Raw genomic sequence first — 25189 nt, 5'->3', positions numbered from 1 at the left:
TCCTCCTCGCCTTGAGGTCGCCTCTGTATATTAATTGAAATGCCTGTAGGCGAAGAGGAGGTCGGCTGATGTGAGTGGTGCTGTGATTGTGGTGCTGATTGTTTTTTTGACTGGATCAGTAAGTTTTTGTTTTGTTTTTTGGGGTGTGAGGAGTCCCTGCGCCATCATGAACCCGCCCTGTGGAAGATGCAGCAAACCAGTTTACCCAACAGAAAAAATAAACTGCCTTGATAAGGTAAGGTGATAAAACTTTTAGCCCACTCACCAAATATCACTATGTAATATTCAAAAATTACACTGATAATAGCCTCCAATGTATACACTATATAATCATATTCCTATGGGAAAAGTTCAAATTTGAATGTTATACCTATTTTTAGAAGGTATGAGCTTATTAAAGAAATAACTCCCATTGGAGTTCTTTTTCTCTACTTTTAACTTGCAAATCAGCAAATAAGATTAAAATCAATTGTTTAGAAGTTGTCAAAATGTTTTACAAAGAACAAAGATGCTCATTACTATATGGGCAGACTCTGCTATCTGATAATACTTCAATATCAACAATGTCTTTTAGTATTTTTCATAAAGGTGCATACTTTTTCTTTTGCATACTTTATGCAATAGTGCCATACACCATTTTGATGCTTTGATTCTTTACCTCTATATGACATGATCTGGGTCATTATGTGGTTATTAAGTGTGCACACATATGATTATTTTTAATACATGCACACATATGAAGAGAGTCATGAGAAGAAAAAAACGCATGTGGTGAATAAACATCAGCCACACACCTCAAAAAATGAAAGTACAAAAGTAAGCTATCTGATGATACTTCAAAATCAACAATGTCTTTTTTTATTTTTCATAAAGGTGCATACTTTTTCTTTTGCACACTTAATGCAATAAACACCATTTTGATGCTTTGATGCTTTACCTCTATATGAAATGATCTGGGTCATTATGTGGTTATTAAGTGTGCACACATATGATTATTTTTAATACATACACACATATGAAGAGAGTCATGAGAAGAAAAAAACCACATCCAGTGGATAAGCATCAGTCACACATCTCAAAAAATGAAAGTACAAAAGTAAGTGTGTGTGTTTGTGTGTGTGTGTGTGTGTGTGTGTGTGTGTGTGTGTGTGTGTGTGTGTGTGTGTGTGTGTGTGTGTGTGTGTGTGCGTGCGCGTGTGTGTGTGTGTGTGTGCGTGCGTCTCCCTCATTATCAGCTTGTTAAGATATACAGTGATAATGTGACTATAAACAGATAAATTCGAAGCTCCGATTACAGCAACAGCTTGGGTTAATTTAATCAACTCAATGACCAAATCAATGCAAAATAACCTTATAAATAGAGTTGGATTACTTGTGTCTTTAAAACATTCTGATTTCTTCTGAGTCAGTGAATGTATCACAAATGTCACACATAGTAAACCACATAGGAAACTAATTTTTATGCACAATTAATAGAAAATTGTTGAAATATTACACACTTTTAGACAAACAGCAATCATGTTACAACCCTGCAAAGTTATGACATTTGCATTAATTTGCATTGCTATGGTCTCTTTTTGTTTTGGGCCACTATGTTGACCCTAGATGGCAACCACACATATTATTGGACCTTAACCCAATTAAATAATCATGTAAATAGATCACTGTTTAAGTTGGGTTACAGTAAATGCACTACAGGTTTTTAGTATGTGTCTGAATATACAATATTCCTTCACACAATGTCGTGTCATTCACTCTAACCGCCTCTTACTGGCATTTGTTCAAGTGCAGAGATGGGAAAAACTGACCACGAGCACAGCTGTACTCTCATGTAGAGCAGTAAAGAACATTTTCCCACTACAAGTTGCATCGAAGTAATCATCATCTGCATGTCTGAACAAACAGGCCCGTCAGGATGTTTTTATTGTGATGGATAGAGCTTCATTTTGTTGTAATTAAGAAGTCATACTGACATTTTTTGCTCCCTTTCTCTTTCTCTCTCTCTCTCTCTCTCTCTCTCTCTCTCTCTCTCTCTCTCTCTCTCTCCTTCTCTTTAGAACTGGCACAAAGGTTGCTTCAGCTGTGAGGTATGCAAGATGGCCCTGAGCATGAACAACTACAAAGGCTTTGAGAAGAAACCTTACTGCAGTATGTGAGTGTCGCTGATCATCCCGATGATTCAATGACTACATACCTCAAATCTAATTTATATGAAAGCATTTTTGAACTATTAAATAGCGCGGCCGTGACATCCAGGCTGCCAACAAGGAAGGTTGCAAACTTCTGGAGATCACATTTAAACATTTCAACACCTTCCTCCAAAATTCGTAATATTCTTGTCATTTAACTGCAAGAAAAAGCAAAAGTTTTCATTCTTTGGAAACGACAGGAGTTAGACATTCATTTCCGAAAGCAGTCGAGGCAAACAGATGGTCAGTGGGAGCTGCAGTGTTTAAAAGTGATGGAAAAAGGAAGTGTGAACAGACACATGAAATCATGTGATTTGAGAGTTTGCCCTTTTTTATTGCATAAAAAAATAATATATAACAGGCTTAACTCGTGATAATACCATGAAAACTGGGTGCTGGGCCCTTAAAATAGTAAATAATGAAAAAGAAAGAATAGGAAAACACTCTAAATTTGCTTTTGTATGTGAATTAAAGAAATCATACATATCCCAGTCCCAAAAGATGCACATTTTTTTACTTTCATTACAACAAAGCAGAGATATCGCTATGATTTATTTGTATTTTGTTCTAATTTATTTGTAGATAATTCATGTTTTAATGTTTAAAACTGATTGCATCACCGGATGATTAATCAATACTTGAATTCCAGTTGGTTAATTACAAAACAGCCACACATATCAAGATTGAAAAATAAACCTACATAATAAGTAAATCTATATGAATATAGATAACAAAGTTTGTAGCAGAAGAAATACATTATAATAATTAAATAAAGGGGAAAAATACAAAGATTTTAATTATTAGATTATCACATGAAGATTTGAACCCCAAAGAAGAATATATATTCATACTCAAAAAATCTTTAAATATATCCATCATTTTGCATCTCTACAGTTTTATTTCTCTAGTTGTAGGAATCGTCTAAAATACTACACAGAAAACCATAATTCATAAAACTTAAGTGTTATATCCAAGTATAACTGAAATTAAAACAAATCTATGTTAATCTTTGTTAAAATAAAAATATCAGATCAAATTTAAACTTTTTGATAAAATAAGGATCCCAAATAGAACCTAAAGTGTGAAACAAGAGTGATAATAAAAGAGTCCAGAAGGTTGTAATTTAAGATTGTCACATGACTCAAAAAAACAACAACAACAAAATACGGATACTGGGGGTCAGCAGGGTCATTATAACCAAAATATTTACAAATGAGCATTAAAAAAATAATAAAATAGAGCCAGACTGATATTGGACTTTTGGGGCCGATGCCAATACCGATATTAGGGAGTAATTAGGGATGTCAATATTCTTTATATATACATGAATAGACATTTTATTTTATTTTTTGCAATGATCCTTTAAATATTAAACACTTGTAACAAAGGTAAGTAATGGAGGAAAATATTTTTACAGTTTAACACTAACTTTTATTCTTTAAATACATTTTATTATTATTAATTTGTATTATTTTACTGACAGAAATGACATCAGTGCACTGAAACAGAAGACTTTCCTGCCAATTAAATCATTAGAAATAATTAGAAATAATTACATAACACACACAAAAATAGACCAAAAATAAATAAATAAACTTAAATTAAGAAAAAAATATCAAATATACATAAAGTGCTGCCTTTATCTTATAAATATAAAATATAAAAAATATATTGGCACATATCGAATAACATATACACCGATACGATATATCTGGGATAGGCCAATATTGGCTAATAATTATCGGTCAAGCTCCATTTTTACTTTCTATATTTTACAAGAGCGAAATACTTTTGATTGCAGTGCATCATGATTAATAATATACATTCTTTTTACCTAAAATAAGATCAGATGTGGCATTTAAATGATACACATCAGGCTTTATGTTAAGTGTAAATCACTAATTTTTCCCTTATTGTGCTTCTTTTTTGTTTTCTTGCAGGCATTACCCCAAAACCTCCTTCACTATAGTGACCGACACCCCCGAGAACCTGCGTCTCAAACAACAGACCATGCTCAATAGCCAGGTCAGACGCTCCTCAGATCCGTCTCCTCCTTCTCGCTCTCTCGCCTGTCTCTGCTATCATTCCTGCTCAGTCTCTCTGGTTTTTTTCCTCTCCACCCGCAGAGATACCGCTCCTAATCACGTTACGTCATCACGATTCTGTGTGTGTTTCCGTCTGTTAGCTGTCTCCTTCGCTCACCTCTCTTATCTGTCTCTCAACAGGAGACGAGGATGATTAAATCAAATGAGACAAATACTAAAATGAGAGGACACTAAAGATTAACTTGTGCGTGAAGATTTGAGTCTAGAATCTGTCCTTTTTAAAATGAAAACAAGCGAAATCCTTTATTTTTAAGTTTCTTGATCATAAATTGGAAATTGCTAACTATTTTTTAAGATCAAACTAGTTTCTTTTGCCTCTCTCTTTAGCGTGTGAGGTGCTGGTTCATCTCAGTCTCCCTGGTTGCCTTCACTGTTTCACTATATTTAAGCTTCTTAAGCTTAATCACACTGTTGGAGCCAGAAAATCTAACCTGATCAAAGGGTTTAGTCCTCCAAGTTGAGCAAAACTAAATTAAAGAGATTACTTTTCAGTTTGTAATTATATTTAAGGATTCTTTTGTCGCTCAGCATTTGGAAGCTAAAATTATCTTCGCCTGCATTTATCGACTTAAAATCAAATACTATTAAAGTCAAAAGCTATTCATTTGTGCAGAAAATACTATTTTTTTTATAAGCACAGCAATCTGTACCTGTTAGATATAGAGAAACTACCAACCTAGAAGTCTCATATGTGCTGCATGGACTGCATATTAGTGCCGGGCAGATGGATAAACTGCTGTAACGCCCCCTAAAACCAAATAAATGTCATGTTTACATTTCAGTTTGTTTACAGATGAAGCAAACAGGAGTACAGCATCATGAATCAGTCAGCTTTAGAGGCGCTGGTAGCCATATTTTTTTTACTTTTGGAAAGGGTCAGGCTAGCTGTTTGCCTTTGCTTCCAGTCTTTATGCAAAGCTAAGCTAAACAGCTGCTGCTCAAGCTCCTTTATTTAACACTAGTAACTATGAGGAGGTATGTAATTAACCCTCCTGTTGTCTGACTGTCGACCGTGCAACTTTTGTCCTCCCAGGTTTGATTGTTATAAAGCATAAGGTATAAGTTATGTGTTAGATCTATTAGCTCACTTACTACAGGTTTTACACATATTTTTGGAAATCATGGTCAAGAAGCTTCATTAAATGCAATTATACTTCATTTTTTAGCTAAAAAGGCAGAAATTATGAATTATTTTAACTAAATTTAAGATTAGAAGAACATATGATGATTAGCTGATGGATTATCATTGACTGGTAGATGTCAAATTTAAGACATGATACTGTTTTGAAACCAATTTTAAAATGTCTTAATGGCAGCACAGAATCAGGAGGGTTAGGTGTAGCTCCCAAAATAGTGAGCTATTCTTTTTTTAAATACTCAAATTATGTTTCATGTATTATAAAGAATCTGCAGCACAGTTGTAATTTGGGAGATTTAGTTGCAACTTAAGTTTTTGGATAATTAATTGTTCATAAAAGAAGTGGAGGTTAATCACTGAAGATAAGAGCTCACATGTTGCATTGATTACTCCTGTTTTTACCACTGATTGGTTTATCAGAGCAACCGGCCAAGAAATAGTCGTATAGCTACCCCTAGTTTCTAGATTTTACACTTTTTTTTTTTGCACAAATTAAACAAAAAGATAAAACATGTTAATTTTTTTAGCTTTGTAGGTTTTGGAAAGCTGTTTTTGTTACCTGTGGTCAAAGCCAGGCTAAGCTAAGCTAGCCCGCTGCTGGTTGTAGCTTTACATTTAGCGCACAGTTACATATGCTTAATAAATAGTAACTGATTATCTAAATACAAGCTATAATCGAATGCAGCTTTCCAAACAAATTCCTGCCGTCTCAAACTGACTCATTTGACATTTGTTCTCACTGCGGCAAAATCGGAGAGGATTACATGTGGAAGTAATATGGAGAATATTACATCCAGCTTGTGAAGGACCAAACAGCTGCTGGCTGTGTTCGTGTTTAATGGGCAGATTTGAGAGCGGTTTAAATCTTTGAATCTAACTCTCTGCAACAAAGCAAAGAAGAGTATTCTCCAACTGTTTCTTTAAATGCATCAACATTGTCCTGTTTTTTCTGTGTTTATCTGTGAACATGCACAAAGAAAACACACTTCCTGTTCATCATTACCAAAATATGTAGTTGGAACCACAAACGAGAGCAGTGATTTTCATGAAACACAATGTAAAAACGTTAAAATAAGTGAAAGTTTAAGCTGACTTTAAGCAGCTTTTGTTGAATCTACAGTGAACATCTGAAACAAGCACCTGATGGAACCACAAAAACTAAGCGAGACCGGTTCCATTTTTGGTTAAAACCATTTTAAACAATCATATAACATAACATTGTTATTGAATTACATGATTGTTATGATAACATCATGATCAAATTTACACCCAAAGGCTGTGTCCTCCTCTCTGTCTCTCCCTCTCTCTCTCTCTCTCTCTCTCTCTCTCTCTCTCTCTCTTTCTTTCTCTCTCTCTCTCCCTCTCTCTCTCTCTCTCTCTCTCTCTGTCCCTCTCTCTCTCTCTCTCTCTCTCTCTTTTTTCTCTCTCTCTCTCTCTCTCTCTCTCTCTCTCTCTCTCTCTCTCTCTCTCTCTCTCTCTCTCTGTCCTTTCCTCTCATCTCATCCAACCAACCCAGTTCATTGTTTATAACCATAAAAGTCTCGGCAGTCGGGCTCACTCACTGAGACGGCATATTCCTCATAGCAAGATTGTGACTCACTTGTGTGTGTGTGTGTGTGTGTGTGTGTGTGTGTGTGTGTGTGTGTGTGTGTGTGTGTGTGTGTGTGTGTGTGTATGTGTGGCAATCTGTGATTTACTTTCAAATAAACATTTAGCTTGTTCAGATTCAACAAAGTGTTTCCCCGAGGCCTAATCTTCCTAAACAAGGCAATCAGACAGATTTGAGTTTAAGTCTAATATATATGTGTTAATGTACAGATTTAGTAAAAGTGTGCATGCAACTTCATAACATCTAACCTTATAGTTTTAGTTATTTGAAAAGAAAAAAGTAAAAGTTTAAGAGAGTTTCCTTAAATCCTGGTGAAATGACAATTCTCAGGCGCTCTATAAGGAGGACTTTGAAAAGAGCAAGGGGAAAGGTTTCAGCGTGGTGGCCGACACTCCGGAGATGCAGAGAGTGAAGAAGACCCAGGACCAGATCAGTCACGTATGTCCGGCTCGCCTCCGAAACCCGCCGACCGTCGAAAAAACAATCTAACACCGAACCTCCGTTTCTTCATTCATGTTTAAGTCATAACAGTTACATCATAAAAGATTCATTATATCATGTCTTTCCAACCTCTACCTCTACCTGTGTATGTGTGTCTGCATGCACTTCCCATGTAACATTGTGTGTCTCATATCATTCCCAAGTGCTTTAGATCTGATGCTGCATTCAGGTTATGTCAAATGTAATGTTGCTGACTGACTAATGACAAAAAAAATAGCTTTTAGGTGCAGAGATGCCCAACTTTCAGGAAGGAATCATGAGATGCAAGCAAATAAGAAAAATTAAGATTATTTTACTCCAAATTACGTTCATTTCTTGAATCTTTAGTTTGTTCTTGTGAAATACAGCATATTTTTTTACCATTTACCACAGATTGATTGAACTGCTCGCAATTTATGTAACATGTAGGTTTATAATTTAACTGCAAGTAGGCCTTACTTCATATTTGAGCAGTCTTAAGCAAAAAAGGCTGAGAGTCAATGTCCGAGTGGAAATTAGAAGTAACATACATAAGTAACATAACGTAAGTTTTTTGCCCGACTAACAACAAGATGTCATGCAGCTGGTCTCGTGATATGCCGTGAATGCAGCTTGTTACTCGTTTAATTAACCCATTTTCCTCAAAAGTGAAGAGAAAAAAAAACATGCATGAATTTAAGATATAACTAATCTAATGAAACTTCCCTCCTGTTGTGTCTTTGTCGGCAATTTTAAAGGAATAGTTTGACATTTTTGTGCCTAAAAAAATGCTTATTTGCATTTTTTTGAGATCAGAAGATAGTTAGCGCTCTCGTATCTGTTTATTAAATATGAAGCTGCAGCCAACTGTCGATTAGCTCAGCGTAGCACAAAGACAGGAAGCAGTGGCTCTGTCTAAAGGTTACAACATCTGCCCACTAGCATCTTTAAAGCTAAGTTTTTACACTTACATTTTTGTGCAGATTAAACAAATTCGATGTAAAGTATCATTAGTTAGCATAACAGGTGCTATTAGGTGGATTTTGGTACATTTGAATGGAGCCACACTTGCTGTTTCCACTTATTTCCAGTCTTTACGCTAAGCTAAGCTAAGCTAAGTAGCTGCTTCATATTTAATGGACAGATTTGATACGCTAGTGCAATCGATCTTCTCATCTAACTCGGCAAGAAAGTGAATAAGCCAATTTCCTGAAAAAATATCAAACTATTCCTTTTTAAATATAATTGATGCTAGTTTTTGACATTTGAATGAATTGTACATTTCAGGCTCTTTACAAGGAGGACTTTGAAAAGAGCAAGGGGAAAGGTTTCAGTGTGGTGGTCGACACTCCGGAGATGCAGAGAGTGAAGAAGACGCAAGACCAGATCAGTAACGTAAGTCTCATCCCTCTGACAAACATACACAAAAAAACACTAAAAACATCTTAAAGCGGACATATGCACATGTATAGGTCTATATTTTTAATCTGATGCTCTACTGGAATATCTTTGCATGAATTACACAGAAAAACTCCTTATTTATCTTATACTGGCTCTTTATGCAGCTCCTCAGTCCTGTCTGTTTAAGGCCGCCCTCCTGATGAGCCCACCCAGAAGCAGATTACTTTTCATTATATTTTCTCATTCTTAACTTGAAATGTCCACATCTGTCATGTCTGAGCTGAAATATGACAGTGGACAACGCAAACAACACATGGAAGGCAAACATACATACAAAGGTCTTATAGTTTTTTAAAATGTATTCCTCTTTTCTTTTTTGCTGTTTTTATATATTTTATCTCTATTTCATGTTTTAGTTTATTGGTTTTACTGATTTATGATGTTATTATTATTACTACTAACCTTTATTTTTACCTCAAAAGACCACTGAGGAGGAATCCTCATTTACAATGTTTTAAAGAAACAACAATGAAAAAACGATATTAGGTGGGTAAACAAAAGAAAATAAATGAGGACTTTGAACAGCTGTAGTGGCAATAAAGAATCTAATATTATTTTTATATTATAAGATAAGATGAGATGTATCTTTATTGATAAATTCCTTGGGAGGAAAGTAGCGTAAAGTGATTAATAAAATAAAATACTATATATAGTAAACAATCTCTGTGTAAATAAATCTGCAATATAAAAGTGCAATATGCAGAAGCTCCTGAGATTTTATACATGTGTGCAACGTTCTTGGGATTAAATAGTAAGGAGAGCATCAGTCTTTTTTAGTGAGAGGTACTGGGAGCTGTGGTGTTGAACAGTCTGATGGCTGATGGTATGAAAGAGCCCCCCCCCCCAAACAGTACTTTGATTGATTAATTGATTATATATAAAGTTATTATTATTATTATTACAAGGCTATGGGATGGGCGACCATTTATGGGCTTTTACCATGTTTAACTTAGATGTCAGACACTGCGTTGATTAGATGCAGTATAGTAACAGTCCTTCACTGCCTCATATAGTCGCAGGGCAGGGCTCAGGGCACACAGCAGTTCATCAGTTTATTGATTTTATCTCAGCCTCATTTCTTGTTATGGTTTAAAAAGTTAAAATCATTTAAACATCAAAGTCTGAGATGAGACCTTTGAACAGCTGTAGTGGCGACAAAGAATCTAATTTAATAATCATGATTGATTCTTTTTCATAAATCTTCATTGTGTAACATTTTGAAGAGTGCTATATAAATGAAGTTATTATTAGTATTTTTATTACTATTATTATTAGTATTAGGCTGGAATGGATGACCGTTTATGGGCATGCGTGATGAGCTGATGACAGCTGCAAGGTAGAATGAAAACATTGCAAATGATGCGTTCAGGGCCTCAAGCTTAAATGTTTTTTAAACTTTTAGCATGTTTAACATAGAAATCAGACACTGCATTGATTAGATAGATGACTAGTATAGTAACAGTATACAAATAATACAAAACCTTAAGAAAGCATAATATGTCCTCTTTAAAATGAGTCCTGCACTGCTTCCTACAGTAACCCAGGGGACACAGCAATTCATCAGTTTAATGATATTACAGCCTCACTTCTTTCCCTTTACTTGCTAAATTTCCCCTAATTTCTGCTGATAAAAGAGACTCCTCATTAATGTAAACTGAAACATCTTGAAGTTGTAAAATACTCCAAAAGTGATGGAGCATTTTTCTGTCTGTAAATGACAAAAACAAGCAGCAGGTCTAATGATATGAAATGAGCCATTACCGTTTCCTAACACACAACAGGAAAAAACATCACTGTGCAATAACAAAGATCTCAGATTCGTGCAGAACATTAAAAAAAAAAATCTGCAGACTTGCACGCCACGCAAAGCTGTGACAGGAGCGAGCGGAGAGAGAACAAACTGCTTCAGACGACGGCGACGGCGTCAGCGTCGAGGAGGGATGTCAAGAGTACGAGCCTGCAGAGGCACATTTCAGACATTTCTCTCCGTCCGCTGAGGAGCAGATGCCCTATATGGTCAAAGTCTCTCAGCTGTGGACACAAAGTGAACATCCGCTCTCTGCTGCACACACACACACACACACACACACACACACTGGTACACACTGGTACACACATGCATACCACACTGAAACACACACACACACACACACACTGAAACTTTCTCTTTTTTCTCTCATGAGAGCACAGTAGCAGAAAGGAATGACGGGTGATTAGCTGCATGTCAAAAGGGCAAAATCTAGCTTATTTTTTTCTTGCTATTTTCTTTCTTTATTTCTTCCTTCCCTCTTTTTTGGTTTCTTGGTTTTGCCTTTTTTTAGTCCCTCTCTGTCGCTCTCCTCCCCTCTTTTTCCCACCGAGTCCTCGTTCTGTTTGCTCCTCCTGGGGTCTGTTGAGGACAACAGCACACAAGGGGGGCTGCTGCTGTTTCTCTTCTCTTAATCGACATCCTTTTCCCTCTTCCAGCCTCTAAAAGCTGGGAGCTTTTGGTTAAATTTACAGTGCATGTGTCCTCCTCCTCCTCTTCCTCCTCCTCCTCCTCCCTCTGTCTGTTTCCCCCCTGCTGGGCTGACAATGCACAAGCAGCTCAAGTATTATTTCAATGAAAAGCAGAGCATAAGAAGTGTAATGAGTGTAAGAGGATGGAGAGCAATGCAATTTGGTTTTAATAATATTTGAGCAGCAACTTTGTCAACAGCATGTTCTGTTTTAAACCAGGAGGAGAAAAAGCTATTATGATTATTATAATTAGAAAAATATGAATGAATGTGGCTGTAGGGCAAAAACAGAGTACAAATTCACAATGGAAAAAGTTCCACACATGACAATGAACAAGATCAGCCTGTGTAAATATTACTTTTTATTGGATCATTATCAAGTTGAAGGAGGCAGATACTTCACATATTTGCTTGTGAAAGAAATATTACAACTTTTGGTCTCTGAAATGCATTTTCTATTAAAAAAATTAAGAAATTTAAAGGAGCACTTAAGTGATTTAGCACAGGCAGAAACACTGGGTCCTACATTTCCCATAATGTAACTGGATATCATTTTTAACTAGACCCCTCCTGCCTCCTAAATGCCCACGTTCGAACCCCACGCCCCAGGCTTCCTGTCAAGATAACTCTGATCACATCATCATCAGGGTTATTATATTTTTTATTTGTTACTCCTCAGAAAGAGTTGAAAGTGAATTTTCATGTGTAAAATCAGCGGAGTGCTCCTTTAAAACATGTACAAGGACTTCCGCTGTCAGAGCTTTATTTTTGTTTTTTCTACCTGAGATATATATCGGCCCTCATCAGCTCTCAGCACCTCCTAAAATGGTGAGAAGAGAGAGAAAACCTGTTTAGGGAGTCAAATTTGGGGAAGTAGCGCCCTCATGTGGTTTTTTTTTTTTAAATATGTGTGTGCAGATTAAGTACCATGAAGACTTTGAGAAGAGCAAGGTTCGAAGTGACGCACCTCCTCCTGAAAATAGAAGTAAGTTAAATCCTTGTCGCCAAACATATCTCAGACATATTCCTCTAAAATGTAACCGTATTTATCCTAATATATATATTTATGTGCATGTTTGTGTGTGCAGACTATGAAGATCAACCACCCAACCCTGAAAGATTCAATCAGCCAGCCGGCCAAATTCGCCCTCCTGTTGCAGCACCGACCAGTGGAGGGGTAAGACTGATAGACTATATATTTTAAAAAGTATATGGACGGCCTTCTGAGATTGTTAAATGTATAATTAAAACAAACATAAGCATTAATCTGCAGCTATAACAGCCACCACTCTTCGAAGAAAGTTTTCCATTAAAGTTTGAAACCTGGCTGCAGAGATAGAGCATTCATTAGTGAGGTGGACGCTGATTTTGGGTGATAACGCCTGTTTTAAACACCAAACTGAGAGGTTCATTTCTTTATGGTCCTGGTTTTAGGCAGAGGGACACTTCTCTTAAACTGGTAACAGGTGTCCACAAATGATTGGCCATATTTGGTTGTGTTTAGTGTAGATGGGCTACCTGATAGATATACTGTAGTTTTTTTTGTCATATTTACATATACAGATGTGTAGTGTAGTTTTAGCTTTTTTATTATTGATTGAATAGTTGTTTTGTCTATAAAATGTCAAAAAATAATGGGAAAATGTCCTTTATATATTCATACAGCCCAAGCTGACAGTCTAAAATCCAAAGATATTCAGTTTACCAGCACAGACTTCATAGAAAACAATAAAATCCTCATATTTAAGGAGTTAGAACCAGCAAAATTTGGGCATTTTTACTTAAAAAAATTTTTTTTTTAAAAGACTAAAACTGTTATTTGACTGTTAATTTTCTGTATGATTGACCAATCATTGCAGCTCTAGTTTGTTCCTTGTATATATACATTATATTTATATATATACACACAAACTCACTGAGCTTTTTATTAGTAACAGTGTAATCTAATACAACAGCTCTGCCATAAATTCTACTTTAATGAAGTTTATACATTATCAGTTTTTGTTGACATTGTCAGAAAGGTGATATTTTTACTGTGTGTTTATACTTGAGGTCCTACTGGGTGTTGTTGGTGCACACTCATGTATGTTAATGGAGTGGACAAAATATTATCAACATGTTTCAATTAACCACCACCCACTATGACCTCAGTAATAAACATTGCACAGGTGTTCCTTATAAAGAGCTCTGTGAGTGTATATGTTTCATGAGTGTGTTTATGCATCCAGTTCAAATTCAATGTAAATGAATCTGTGATTTTCAACATGCTTTTTATATTACGTGCCAGTGAATTTGTGTTTATTCATTTCCTGTGTGTGTGTGTGTGTGTGTCTCTCCACTCACTCAGAGGCGCTTCCAGGCCCTGTACAGCTACCAAGCGGCAGAAGGAGATGAAGTCTCTCTGCAGGAGGGCGATCTGATCTTGGATGTGGAGCCGATAGACGAGGGATGGGTGTTCGGATGCAACCAGCGCACGGGGCAGCGGGGAATGCTACCTGCCAACTACGTCCGACCTGTGTGAAACCCATCAGCTGTCACCACCTACAATAAGGCTTCTTCTATAATTTAACCTTTTGCAAACTAAACAAAAAAGCTATTTAAAAAAAAAACCAAACCATCCCTGCCTGGTTCTGCTTGTCAGAAGTTACTAAAATAAGTAAATTGGAAAGTGATATAAGTCTAAAGTGGGTGAAATTTCACTATAGGGAAGAACAATAATACTGAAACATATATGTCATAGAAACTCGTAAGAGAGAGCAAGACGGAGGAAATGCATTCAAAAAGCCAGCAAAGGTAACGAATAAAGCTACATTATATTTAATTACACATAAATCTACTTAACACACTTAAATTCGCCTTTCTCAGGTAATGCTAATGTTGGCAGCCCTGAGTTCAGTATCCAGTCACTGTGTAATGTCTATCTGAAGAACTTTGCTTGTAAAGCCCATAAAACTTTGTTATATTATAGTAAGAAAAGAGACAAATCATTTAACTCATTTGATTAAATAAAAGTTTGATATTTAACTTCATGTAATTGTTTATTTTTTTATTCACCAAATATGCTTGAATGGCTCCTACTGCACTCATTCTTAGTGGAAATAATAAAACACCCCAGTGATTAATACAACAATATCTTTATTCAAAAAACAGATTGCACATCATCAAAATCACTACATGTAGTAAAAGTGTAACTGATCACAAAATGGTTGTTTAAAATAAGACACAAAAAACTTTATTTACAAATTATGTTTTTCTTAAGTTAAAATTAAGCTTGAGCACCATGTTTTTTTTAAATCCTTATATAAACGTTAACATATTCATGACACACACAAAAAGGGGGGGGGGGGGGGGGTTGTAATAAATGAGTGGCTCAGAATCACTTTTAAAAAACATCTGTCCTCTTTAAGCTGTCGGAACTCTCGTCAAAGCGGAGAAAAAGGCCACTCTCTTGTCAACTTTGTGCCGCAGTTTAGACGGCAGCCAGTCCAGCTGTTTCCCGAACAGCTCCGGGTTTCCTCCTATGAAATCCTCACACAGTCTGGAAGAAAAGAGAAAAACATTCAGACGTTTCTAAAGTGAATAAGCATATTTTCAACCGGTCAAAGGGACCGGCAAAAGTTTGATCTCTTTAAATTAAAAAGACTACAGTCTAGATCTGCTCTGTGTGAAAAGTGCCTTGAGATAACTTTTGTGATTTGGTGCTTTAAAAATAGAGTGTAGCCATTTCTATTTTAAAAGAAAAAAATCATTTTTCCGAAGCCAAAATGTAACTAAGGCTCTACACAAATTAATCATTTGGTTGTTGAAACATCAGAGAACTGAAGAATCTTGGAGCATAAGCTGATGTCTTCAAATGTCTTGTATAAACTCTCCTAAAACAACATTTTTCAATTTATTGTTATAGAAAAGCAGCAAATTCTCACATTTTAAAACTTGATTGATGAATCATTGCAGCTCTAAATGTAACCTTGATTATCTTACTAGTGCTAATGAGAGATCACATTCACACCAACATTGTAGAATGAGGAGAATCTTTCAATCTACAAAAGCTAAAACCTTCACATTACCTGAGCTAAAAAAAAAAAAAAAATAGTTATTGATCAAAACAAAAATGTACCAAACTTCATCGGCTGGTCAGAAATTGAGCTTTCTTATCATCAAGGCTTCTGTCATTGAACTAAATACAACTTCAACATTTTCATCTCAACTTAAATTCTGACTATTTCACATAAACACGCCGCAGCCTTTGGCCCGTCCAAACATAACAAGTAAAGCTCATTTGCATAACAGCACGTCCTCTGTTGCCACACTGGTCCAATGGGGAATTGTGCAGCTCAGAGTCAGCAGAGAGTATAAATAGTAGCAAGTGTTTAAAGAGTCTCTGTGGACTTTGTTAAAGTTGCTTAATCATGTGAATGCACAAAACACGTAAATCATGCTGCCAGTGTACATGAAGCACATAGTGGGAACTAGAAATCCACGTGATCAACAAGTAACACAACAGAGGTTATAATAGCAACTCTGTTCCCCACTAAAGTTACAGTAAACACATCACAAAACAGGAATTCAGAGCTGATACGTAGTTATCGTGGATTTCTTGATATTATTCATCGTACCTGAAGAGGGAGTACGGCTGAGTCTGAAACATGAACACGTCTTTGCAGTGATCCTGCGATGGAGCTCTCATAACAGCCACCTGATGACAGAGAGGATTGAGAAGAGGATAGACTGTAATCGCAGAGATAATTGATGAAATTTGGGTATTTGTTTTCTACGTTTAAAGTTTTATCCTTTTAAAATTATAGAAAGTAATTTTTTAGGCCTAGTTGTGGATTGAAAATGGCAAAAATGGGTAATGGGTGAAAATAACCCTAACCCACTTGGGTCCAACAGAACATCTGGCGCCATCATCAGGTCAAAATTTGTCAAATACTTCAGTTTGTGATCAAATATTTTCAATTTAATGACAATCTCGTTAGTCTCAGTTGTTGTTGTGCCCATTTTTTAGCCTCACAAAGCTTCAAGGCATGTGTGAGCTCTTGTTTATGTACAGCAGTAATACGTCTCTTTATTTGTTGTGTTCTTGTGTGAAATCATCACATTACAGCACTAGTGCACGTCACACTTTGAGTCCTTAAACCACTTAAGCTTTCTTAATGCGACCGTTTCACTGAGTCACTGGTCTATAATTAGCCCACTTGACATTTACGTAGCTTTAATTAGCATTACCAGAAGGAATGAAGGGATTATCCTGCACATTTCACTCAATAAAGGGCACTGCAGCAGAGCTATAAATAAAATCTTTCAAATAGCGACTATTTTTGAATATTAAGCAACAGCTCGAACATATCAAATCTTACAAAAATGACTTTGCAAAACAAGTTCTCTCATCACATACCGAGTCCATGCGGATGCAGAAGTTGCTGCTTCCCCCAAATACAACAACATCATTGTCACTTCCCAGACAGGCGCTGTGACACACCCTGTGGAGGTAAACAGATTTACAAAAACACTACAAGGAAGCACCTCTGTCAGGTTTCTCACAGAGAAACTGATTCAGCTGAGATTGTAGCTTCATACACTGTATCGTCTAATTATACTACTTATAAAGTCAAACTAACTACCTGGGCTTGTCCTTGTGTGGGTGTATCATCTTGGTCCACTCTTTCTTGAGCGTGTTAAACTGCCAGGCGTCATCTAGAAGAAAAGAGGTTTGTGTTAAAATACAGATGAACGCACTTTCACTCCTCTGGGAAAAAAAAGATATATCTTTTAATCGTGTGCACTGTTCATAAAAGCAGATGAAGGGTATCGACGATTGTAAAAATCATGCAGATAAAATGTCTTTCCTTCTAGTTTCAACATTTAGCATCACGAGACATGCAGTGTGGACACTTAAATCTACAAATAAAGCACTTAGACTTACTCAGAGTGATCCCGTCTGTGCCCAGACCTCCATATATGAAGAGTGAGTGATCAGATATGGACGTCATGGTGTGCATGGAGCGTCCCAGAGGTGTACAGGATGCTGGGGTCTCGCTGGTGGAGAGACACATGTACAGAGAGCAATTGCAGTTAGTAATTAGAAAGAAATTGGAAAGAAATGAAACATAGCTGCTGGATATGATGTGTGTGTGTGTGTGTGTGTGTGTGTGTGTGTGTGTGTGTGTGTGTGTGTGTGTGTGTGTGTGTGTGTGTGTGTGTGTGTGTGTGTGTGTGTGTGTGTGTGTGTGTGTGTGTGTGTGTGTGTGTGTGTGTGTGTGAGAGAGAGAGAAAGTAAAGAAAGTTTTACAATTTAGTCCAGGTCCAAGTTTCCAGGTCTAAACAGAACAAGTCCAGCTCAGCATTTTCCTGAAAAACAAAATCAGTTCTCCGATAAGCAAATAATCCCAAAGTGTTCCCATTAAATGTTACGAGTAGACTGCTACCCCTTTATAAAAACTCATTAAATTGTCAAACGTATTGGTGTATTATTCTGGGGAAGCTTTCTATGATATCTCTGCTGCATGGGAATATTTGTAAGGTCGGCCACTGATGTTAGACGATAAAGCCGTGCTGACAATCTGTGCTAAAGTTCATCTCAGAGGTGTTGGATGTGACTGTGACGTTCTTCCTCACCAAATTCAAAGAAAACCCATGTCTTTATAAACCTGGCTTTGTGCATGGGGGGCTTAGTCGCGTCACAACAGGAACAGAATATTAAAACAGGAAAAGGCTTTCCCCAAACTATTGCCTCAAATATGGAAGCACACTATTGTCTAAAACGTGACTCTATGCAACGTTAAGATTTCCCTTAATTGAAACTATGCAGGTCAAAACATGACAAACAGCTCCAGAACCGGAGTGTCCACCTATTTCTGAACATGTAGAGTGTGCAGAGGTTAGCTCACCCCGCCACCGGAGATGTAACCTTTGTTCCCCAGAAGGGTGCTGGCATGGCAGCCTCTGGGAGAAGGAGCAGGACCCTAGTCAAAACAACACAAAAACACTACATTCATGCCCCACAAATCATAAATGCATCCTAAAACTCATGCAGCCATCGTATAAAGAGTCTCCGGTCATTATTTAGCTATACCTGCATTAAGGCTCCATGGCTGACAATACTGGATGGATTGCCATGAAATTTTGTACTGACATTCATGATCTCCAGAGGATGAATGCTTCTCACTTTGGTGATCACTTGACTTTTCTAGTAGCACCACCTCCACATATAAAATTAGTGTTTTTGCAATATCTTAAAAACCAAAACACCTGCAACCCATGACTTCTGTTAGACTCAGCTGTGCTTAGTTTAGTGCTCAGTTAACATGACTTGTTTCATATTCCATTTACCTCAGAAGTTGGAAGATGGAGATGGGAATAACGTGACACCCAAGTTTGAATCGTCCCAGTTCAAGAAGTCAGAAAACCCCATTCTAGCCAAGTTGGGCATTGAAAGCGGCACATTTTGCTCATACAAACAGCGTAGCATACGCCCACAGATAGAAGTTGGACAGTGCTGTGTGTACGACTGATTTAATGAGGCATAAGACAGAAGTGCAAATAAAAACAGGATATTACTACAACTTTCACACTGTTGATGCATGGGGCAGCCATCTTAGATTTTGAGGTTGGGGCTGGTGACCTTCCGAGTCAAAAAAACCTGACTTCAGGGGGCATTCCCGTTGAAATTTCCAACTGGGATTTGAGAAATCTCGACATCCGAGTACAAATGGAACGCACCAATTGTCTCGGTGAGCACTGACATTAGCATTTAGCTTAAAGCACTGCTGCAAATAGCACCTCAGAGTAATAAAGAATAGTAAAGCCTCATCATGTCGCTCTACTCACCCGAGTCTGTGGAGTGCTCCACGTAGACGTATGTATGTCATAAACGTGGACTTCGTTGTTCCAACCCCAGAACCTAAATAACGTGTTTCCAATTGTGGCCTGAATGGGAAGATTGGAATAGTTAGTATCAAAAGATGATGTTGCTATAGTTACCTACAACCAATGAATCACCTTTGTTAATTTTGCTAAAAAGATACTCATAAGAAAAAATGAAACATGCTTTTTTATATTTGTCGTATTGAGGTTATTCTGTGCTGTATTACTATCATTATTTACCCAGGACATCTCTTCGACGACGAAGCTTGACGCCCCTGTGTCTCGTACCTCCCCTATGGTCTTACATCCATATCCACCGAAGTAGATTAATCTGCGGCAAAGGAACAAAATACTCTCACTGTCAATTCAAACATGAAACTATACACAAATTTAATATAAAGCACTAAGAAAATCATGAAGAGGAGAAGATCTATGACTGCAACTAAGGATTATTTTCATTATCAACTCATCTGTTGATTACTTTCTTGATAAGTTGATTAGTCTTTAGTCTATAGTGTCAGAAAGTTGTGGAAAAATGTCAATCACCATTTCCCAAAGGCCTATACGCAACCTTAAATGTCAAGTTTTGTATACAGCCAAAAATATATTCATTTTACTATCATAGAAGACTAAAGAAACCAGAAATAATTCACATTAAGAAGCTGGAACCGCAGAGTTTTAGCACTTTTCTCTTTAAATAATAACCCAATCACAGGAGTAGTTCCACATCATTTTTCTGTTGCAGCTCTAATCCCTCTAAAAAATGTCTATTTTCTGAAATTCCATGACACTTTTTGGGGTTTCAAAGGCCGCCATTCATCCCGCAGAGCTGTGAATGTGTAATTAGGATACAAATTGGGTGAAAAAGCTTAAAAAAGAAGAAGAAAGAAACGGTTCCGTGTGTAAGATTTAGTAGCATCTAGTGGAACAACATTTGCAGAAATATAATATTCATAAGTATGTTTTAACACGTTTTTAAATCACCTGAAAACAAAAATCACTGTTTTTGTTGCCCTAGAATGACCCCTTATATCTACATAGGGAGCGGGTCCTCTTACACGGAGACCGCCATGTTTCTACGGGAGCCCAGAACAGACAAACCAAACACAGGCTCTACGGAGGGCCTTTTGCATTTGTCACGAGATTTACAGGCACCATAGTTTCTCCTACACACTTGGAAGGAGAGGGGAAGTGTTTTCAGTTGGATGCAAACTTCACCACTAGATGCCACTATATCTTACATACTGATCCTTTAAAAAAAGGCTCAGCTGGAGCTTGTTTCCAGTTGTTTACATGCGCTGCTTCAGCTCTTCTTCATGGGCCGTTTGCGTTTCGTCATGTGATCTTCCACAGAAAGGACTGACCTGTCTCTGTGTACCCAGCAGGAGTGTTTGTCTCGTGGTGACGGTGTGCTTCCTTTGATGTCAGTCAATTTCTTCCACGAGCAGTGCGGCTCTGTGAGATCCACGGTGAACATCTACAGAGAGCAAAGATAAATTAGTCAGACTTTCCTTTATAAAATCAAATTGAGACCTCGAGAAGAAAAGGATGCATTGGTTTGATCCTGTCTATTATTCATCTCTGCAGAATCAGACCAGATAATAAAGATAGATGATATTTAGTGTCCTCAGAGTTTGATCATAATCTGTTGCCTTTTTTTGGGTCAACACCCTGAGGGTTGAATAATTTACAAAAACAAAACATCTGGAAAACACTGCCTTCACTTTCAAAACAAGTTTACTACGATTCATCTTCGTTCCTTTTGTGCCTCCCAGGTTAATTGTGCAATATGTGGAAGTTGAATTAAAAAAAACCCAACAGGTCAGATTGTGATGTATAGACTAACTCTTGATATTTGGGGGAATTATAATATTCACACCAGCAAATTCTCAAACATCAGTGTATTCAAATCCACATTTAATTATTAAAATAGCTGGTAATTAATTTTCAGTCATTCTATTAATCAGCTAATTGCTGCAGCTCTAAACCAATGAACTCAATTCATGGCATTCCATTCAATAGTCAGGGAGGTATTTCAGGAAATGTTTAAAGTTGTGAGTCTTATTCATGAAGCTTGAAATGACACATTATCTTTCTTAAGACAGCTATTTTTCCCCCATTTTGGTTCACCTCTTATAAATTGATGTGTCATCTCCAGCTAACGTCTTTCATTTGATGATACATTCAAGATCACAGCTTCAGTTAAAAATCATTCTATCTCAAAAGAATAATAATGATAAATTCCTGAAAAACTGACACTCAGCTTTGTCACTCCAATGTAATGATAACAAACTCGAGGATAAGCTGGAGCCGGCTGCTTTTTGACTCACTTGATCGGTCCAACCGAGGGGGCCACATCCTGCAAAGATGAAGAGCGTGCCGTTCAGATGAGAGGCGCAGAAGCCTGATAAGTCCGGTGGGATGTCGCCGGTGATCTCCCTCCGCTCCCTGACGCACAAAGACACGCACACAAAACGTAAAAGAGAGGACAAAGCAAACTGAACACTTGTAAATGTTAAATATGTTCTCAAAACACTCAACTGAAACTACAAAATGTTCCCCTTCCTTTAACAGTAGTCGTATTTCTTTATCAAAGTTCTTTTTAATCACCGTCTTTACTTTTAAAAGAGTTAACTTTATCAAACATGCTCTAGGCGTACACGTCTGTGGCCTACATGTCAAGGATACACAGTGTTCATCTCAGCTGATAAAACAGCCTGTTTTCTGTATCTCACCACGTCCCGCTGTCTAAATCACAGAGCCATATCTCGTCACTGGGCAGGATGACATCATTTCCAGCGACTACCTGTTGACGAGGAAACAAAAAGGAGATAAAAACATTTTTTTTAAAGTCATGTATGAAAAACAAAAGTGTACTTCTGACTTTATCTTGCAAGTGGAAACCAGAATGCCACCAGCGTTTGGCTACAGAGTGACATAATTTCACTTTTAAATAAGAAACAGGGCGGACTTTATACCATAAGGCAAGTTCGGCAACTACCCCCGACTAAAATGGCCCAAACAGCTATAGATTTATTATGATGTTTAGATGTGATAATATTAAATTGTGTTACTATTTTAACTCCTTATACACCTAAATAACATACAAAAGACCATCAAAATAGATACTGGAGATTCAGATTTTACTCACAAAACATAACTAATAAAATATTAATTAAAACAATCCATCTTTATATGAGAATAAAGCCTCATCTTAAACCGATGTTAAGTGAATTTAAGTGTCGATACCTCTCTGTTACACTTCACTATTAAAAAGGAAAAAATTGAAATGCCGGACTTTTACTGTCTGATATTAAAAGTTTTACCTCAGAAAAAGTTTTGAGTGCTTCTTCTTAAGAGTGAAAATAAAGTAAGATGGGATTTGTCTTGGGGCCCCGATTTCTGATTTTGTGATTGTAAACTGTATATATTTGAATTGTGGACAAAACAAGACATTTACAGATGTTATTTTGGACTTTGGGAAACAGTTAAACACTTAAAATCGAGAAAATAATCTAAATCATGAAAATAATCATAAATTGCTCCTGAGAATAGTTGGGAATTTTCTGATCTAGTGAAAACTGTAGATGGATTTTGTTACCATAGCAACAATTAAGATGCAAAAAGATGCAACAGTCTGCTTTTCTTTTTCAATTTTCTGCAGTTAAGAGAAACAGACAAAGTGGGTCCTGCAACCAACTTTCATTATCAATTAGTTGCTTGGTACTTGAAAAGGAAAGTGGTGAAAAAATGCTCTTGCCAAGAGCCTGAGGTGAAGTTCTCAAATATCTTTCTTTGTCCTCAACACAAAAGATATACAGTTTCTGTCACAAAGAAACCAAACCAAACCAAACCAAACCAAACCAGAAAATATTCACACTTGAGAAGCTTGACTTGTTTTTTTTTTCTTTCAGGGTCAAATTTAGGTGATTTCGGGGCCCCAGGTAAACTCCCATTTAGCTTATTATCACATTTTCTCTAATTGGAAATGTGCATTAGTTGCATTTAACAACCCACAACCCAAATATAGTCAATTTTAATCATAGTAGACTTTAAAAAAGAAGAAATTATTCACATTTGAGAAGCTGGAATCAGATAATTTGGACATGTAATTGAATAATTGGCAGCTAATCGATTCATTGGCTGTAAAAGGAGGATTTAAAAAAAAAAAAAAAAAGGCTTGTTTATCTCTTGACGTGGATACACCTGCACAGGTAAACTCACACTGTCGTTTTTCTTACCTGGAAACCTCCCCAGACATGCAGCGTGTTGTTGTCTATGAACGCAGTGTGGCTACTCCTCTCCAGCTGGCTCACCGGTGCGTCTCTGTCCGCAGCATCCATCCCTTAAAAAGAAAAAGACCAAACTCTTCCCCCCTCTTGTGTGGCAACCTACTCACATAGGCTATAAAAACAAACTACAAAGTTTAGCAGGGAGGATTGCTCACAGGAATGCTGCGGACTCAGGGAAACAGAGACCTGCTGATCTGCTTCTCCGGCTGCGAGGAGAAAAGCCGAATGGATTGGAGCATTTACGAAACGTGTTTTTCAGGCTTGCTGTCCTTACTTACTCCTCCCATTAGCATGATCCCCTGTTGTTATGCAAGTTTAGTCCAGCAGCAAACCAACGGAGGCGGAAAAAAACACACTTACAGCTCATTTAAACACCTTCAGGGTGACACATATTTATTTTATTATCTTTTTAATTCAATTATATATGCATATATTCAGCAATTGAACCATTATGTAGATATGACACATTTATTTGTTGTTTATTAGTTATTTTTTTCAGTTTTTACACATTATTTTTTTAGTTTACATCTAATAAAGTGATGTACATCCAGGCAAATATGCTCAGAATTAACATAAATATACATTTTTGGCTCATTAAAACACAAGTGAAACTGATTGCATCATTTCATTAAGGTGAGTCAGGTGCATTAGATGACAGGCAGACATCATTAGGTGATTAGTTGCACCTGTGTTTCATTTAAAGTGTCAATCAGGAGAGAAGCAATGAAAGACAGCAGGCTTTAGGCTCGTTTGAGGAAGAAAAAATCGGACAGTAGCAGCAGGAAATGAAAAAGTCAAGTAGGGCGGTTTCCAGTAGTAATGTTTACATCCTGTTAGATCTGATGCTGATTTAAGAAAAAATGTTATCAGTTCAAACTAGTCAAGCTTGTAGTTTAGTAGTTCTCAGGTCTTCAGCATGTCACGGACCTCCTAAACTTGCACAAATTAGAGCACGGACCCCCATATGAGAGGATTTTAGCTTTTAGATGTTCTATTACAGAAAGTGTATGAATCCCATGACCAATAATAGTCATAAACTGTGTCATTGTGTTACTTATTGATGCAATTATAGTGAAAATAACACTTTGAGAATCACTGATCTACATTAAAGTCCTCAGTTCATTAATCAAACTGTTTCATTGACACTTTTTGTACTTTTGGAGCAATTCTAGTCCAAAGTGACGGCTTTATTCCAGCTGTTTGCATAGCTTCGTTAGTGTCATGTGACCAGAAAAAACTTCTAGACATCTCACTCAACAAGTTTTAACCCCTCAAGCACATATTATACCTTAAAATGTTTCCACAAGCCTCCTTTCTCTCTCTGTCAACATGTTAATATAGCAGGTATAGTTTTGTCACTCTCTCATGAGCTGTAATACAAATGAATGTGTGCTATCATGTTGCTTTATGTTTATCATGCATCATCATTCAGTGTGAATCCAGCGACCTTTTAATCTCATAAGAATGTCAAGAGCTGCAAACCCTTATTTTTCTATGCAAAGTCTAAATATCAAAGTCTGATCTTGCTTTCAGTTTGCTGGGTCACATGTCAGATGAGTGCATAGCAAAGCT

General features: G+C 36.9%; 2 protein-coding genes across 2 annotated transcripts; one reads left to right on the top strand and one right to left on the bottom strand.

Annotated features, from left to right (window-relative positions):
- The first annotated feature begins 56 nt into the window (after window positions 1-56).
- LOC134003380 (LIM zinc-binding domain-containing Nebulette-like) lies at window positions 57-14465 on the top strand. Its single transcript, XM_062442562.1, has 8 exons — window positions 57-235; window positions 2058-2152; window positions 4130-4214; window positions 7372-7479; window positions 8788-8895; window positions 12378-12444; window positions 12548-12636; window positions 13807-14465. The coding sequence occupies exons 1-8, from the start codon at window positions 167-169 to the stop codon at window positions 13978-13980; spliced, it is 795 nt and encodes a 264-aa protein (XP_062298546.1). The 5' UTR covers window positions 57-166; the 3' UTR covers window positions 13981-14465.
- A 396-nt stretch (window positions 14466-14861) lies between these two features.
- Window positions 14862-23668, bottom strand: LOC134003776 (kelch domain-containing protein 1-like). The gene is made up of 13 exons (XM_062443110.1): window positions 23567-23668; window positions 22061-22131; window positions 21656-21773; window positions 20690-20802; window positions 19566-19656; window positions 19290-19388; window positions 18350-18424; window positions 17752-17810; window positions 17386-17498; window positions 17084-17156; window positions 16858-16942; window positions 16076-16155; window positions 14862-14997 (listed from the first exon to the last, which is right to left on the bottom strand). The coding sequence occupies exons 1-13, from the start codon at window positions 23666-23668 to the stop codon at window positions 14862-14864; spliced, it is 1215 nt and encodes a 404-aa protein (XP_062299094.1).
- Window positions 23669-25189: the final 1521 nt, after the last annotated feature.

This window comes from Scomber scombrus, chromosome 21 (assembly GCF_963691925.1).
Source record: "Scomber scombrus chromosome 21, fScoSco1.1, whole genome shotgun sequence".
In the NCBI taxonomy this organism is placed as follows: Eukaryota; Metazoa; Chordata; class Actinopteri; order Scombriformes; family Scombridae; genus Scomber; species Scomber scombrus.
The sequence above is the reverse complement of the archived record's forward strand: the minus strand, read 5'-3'. Positions and strand labels throughout refer to the sequence as shown.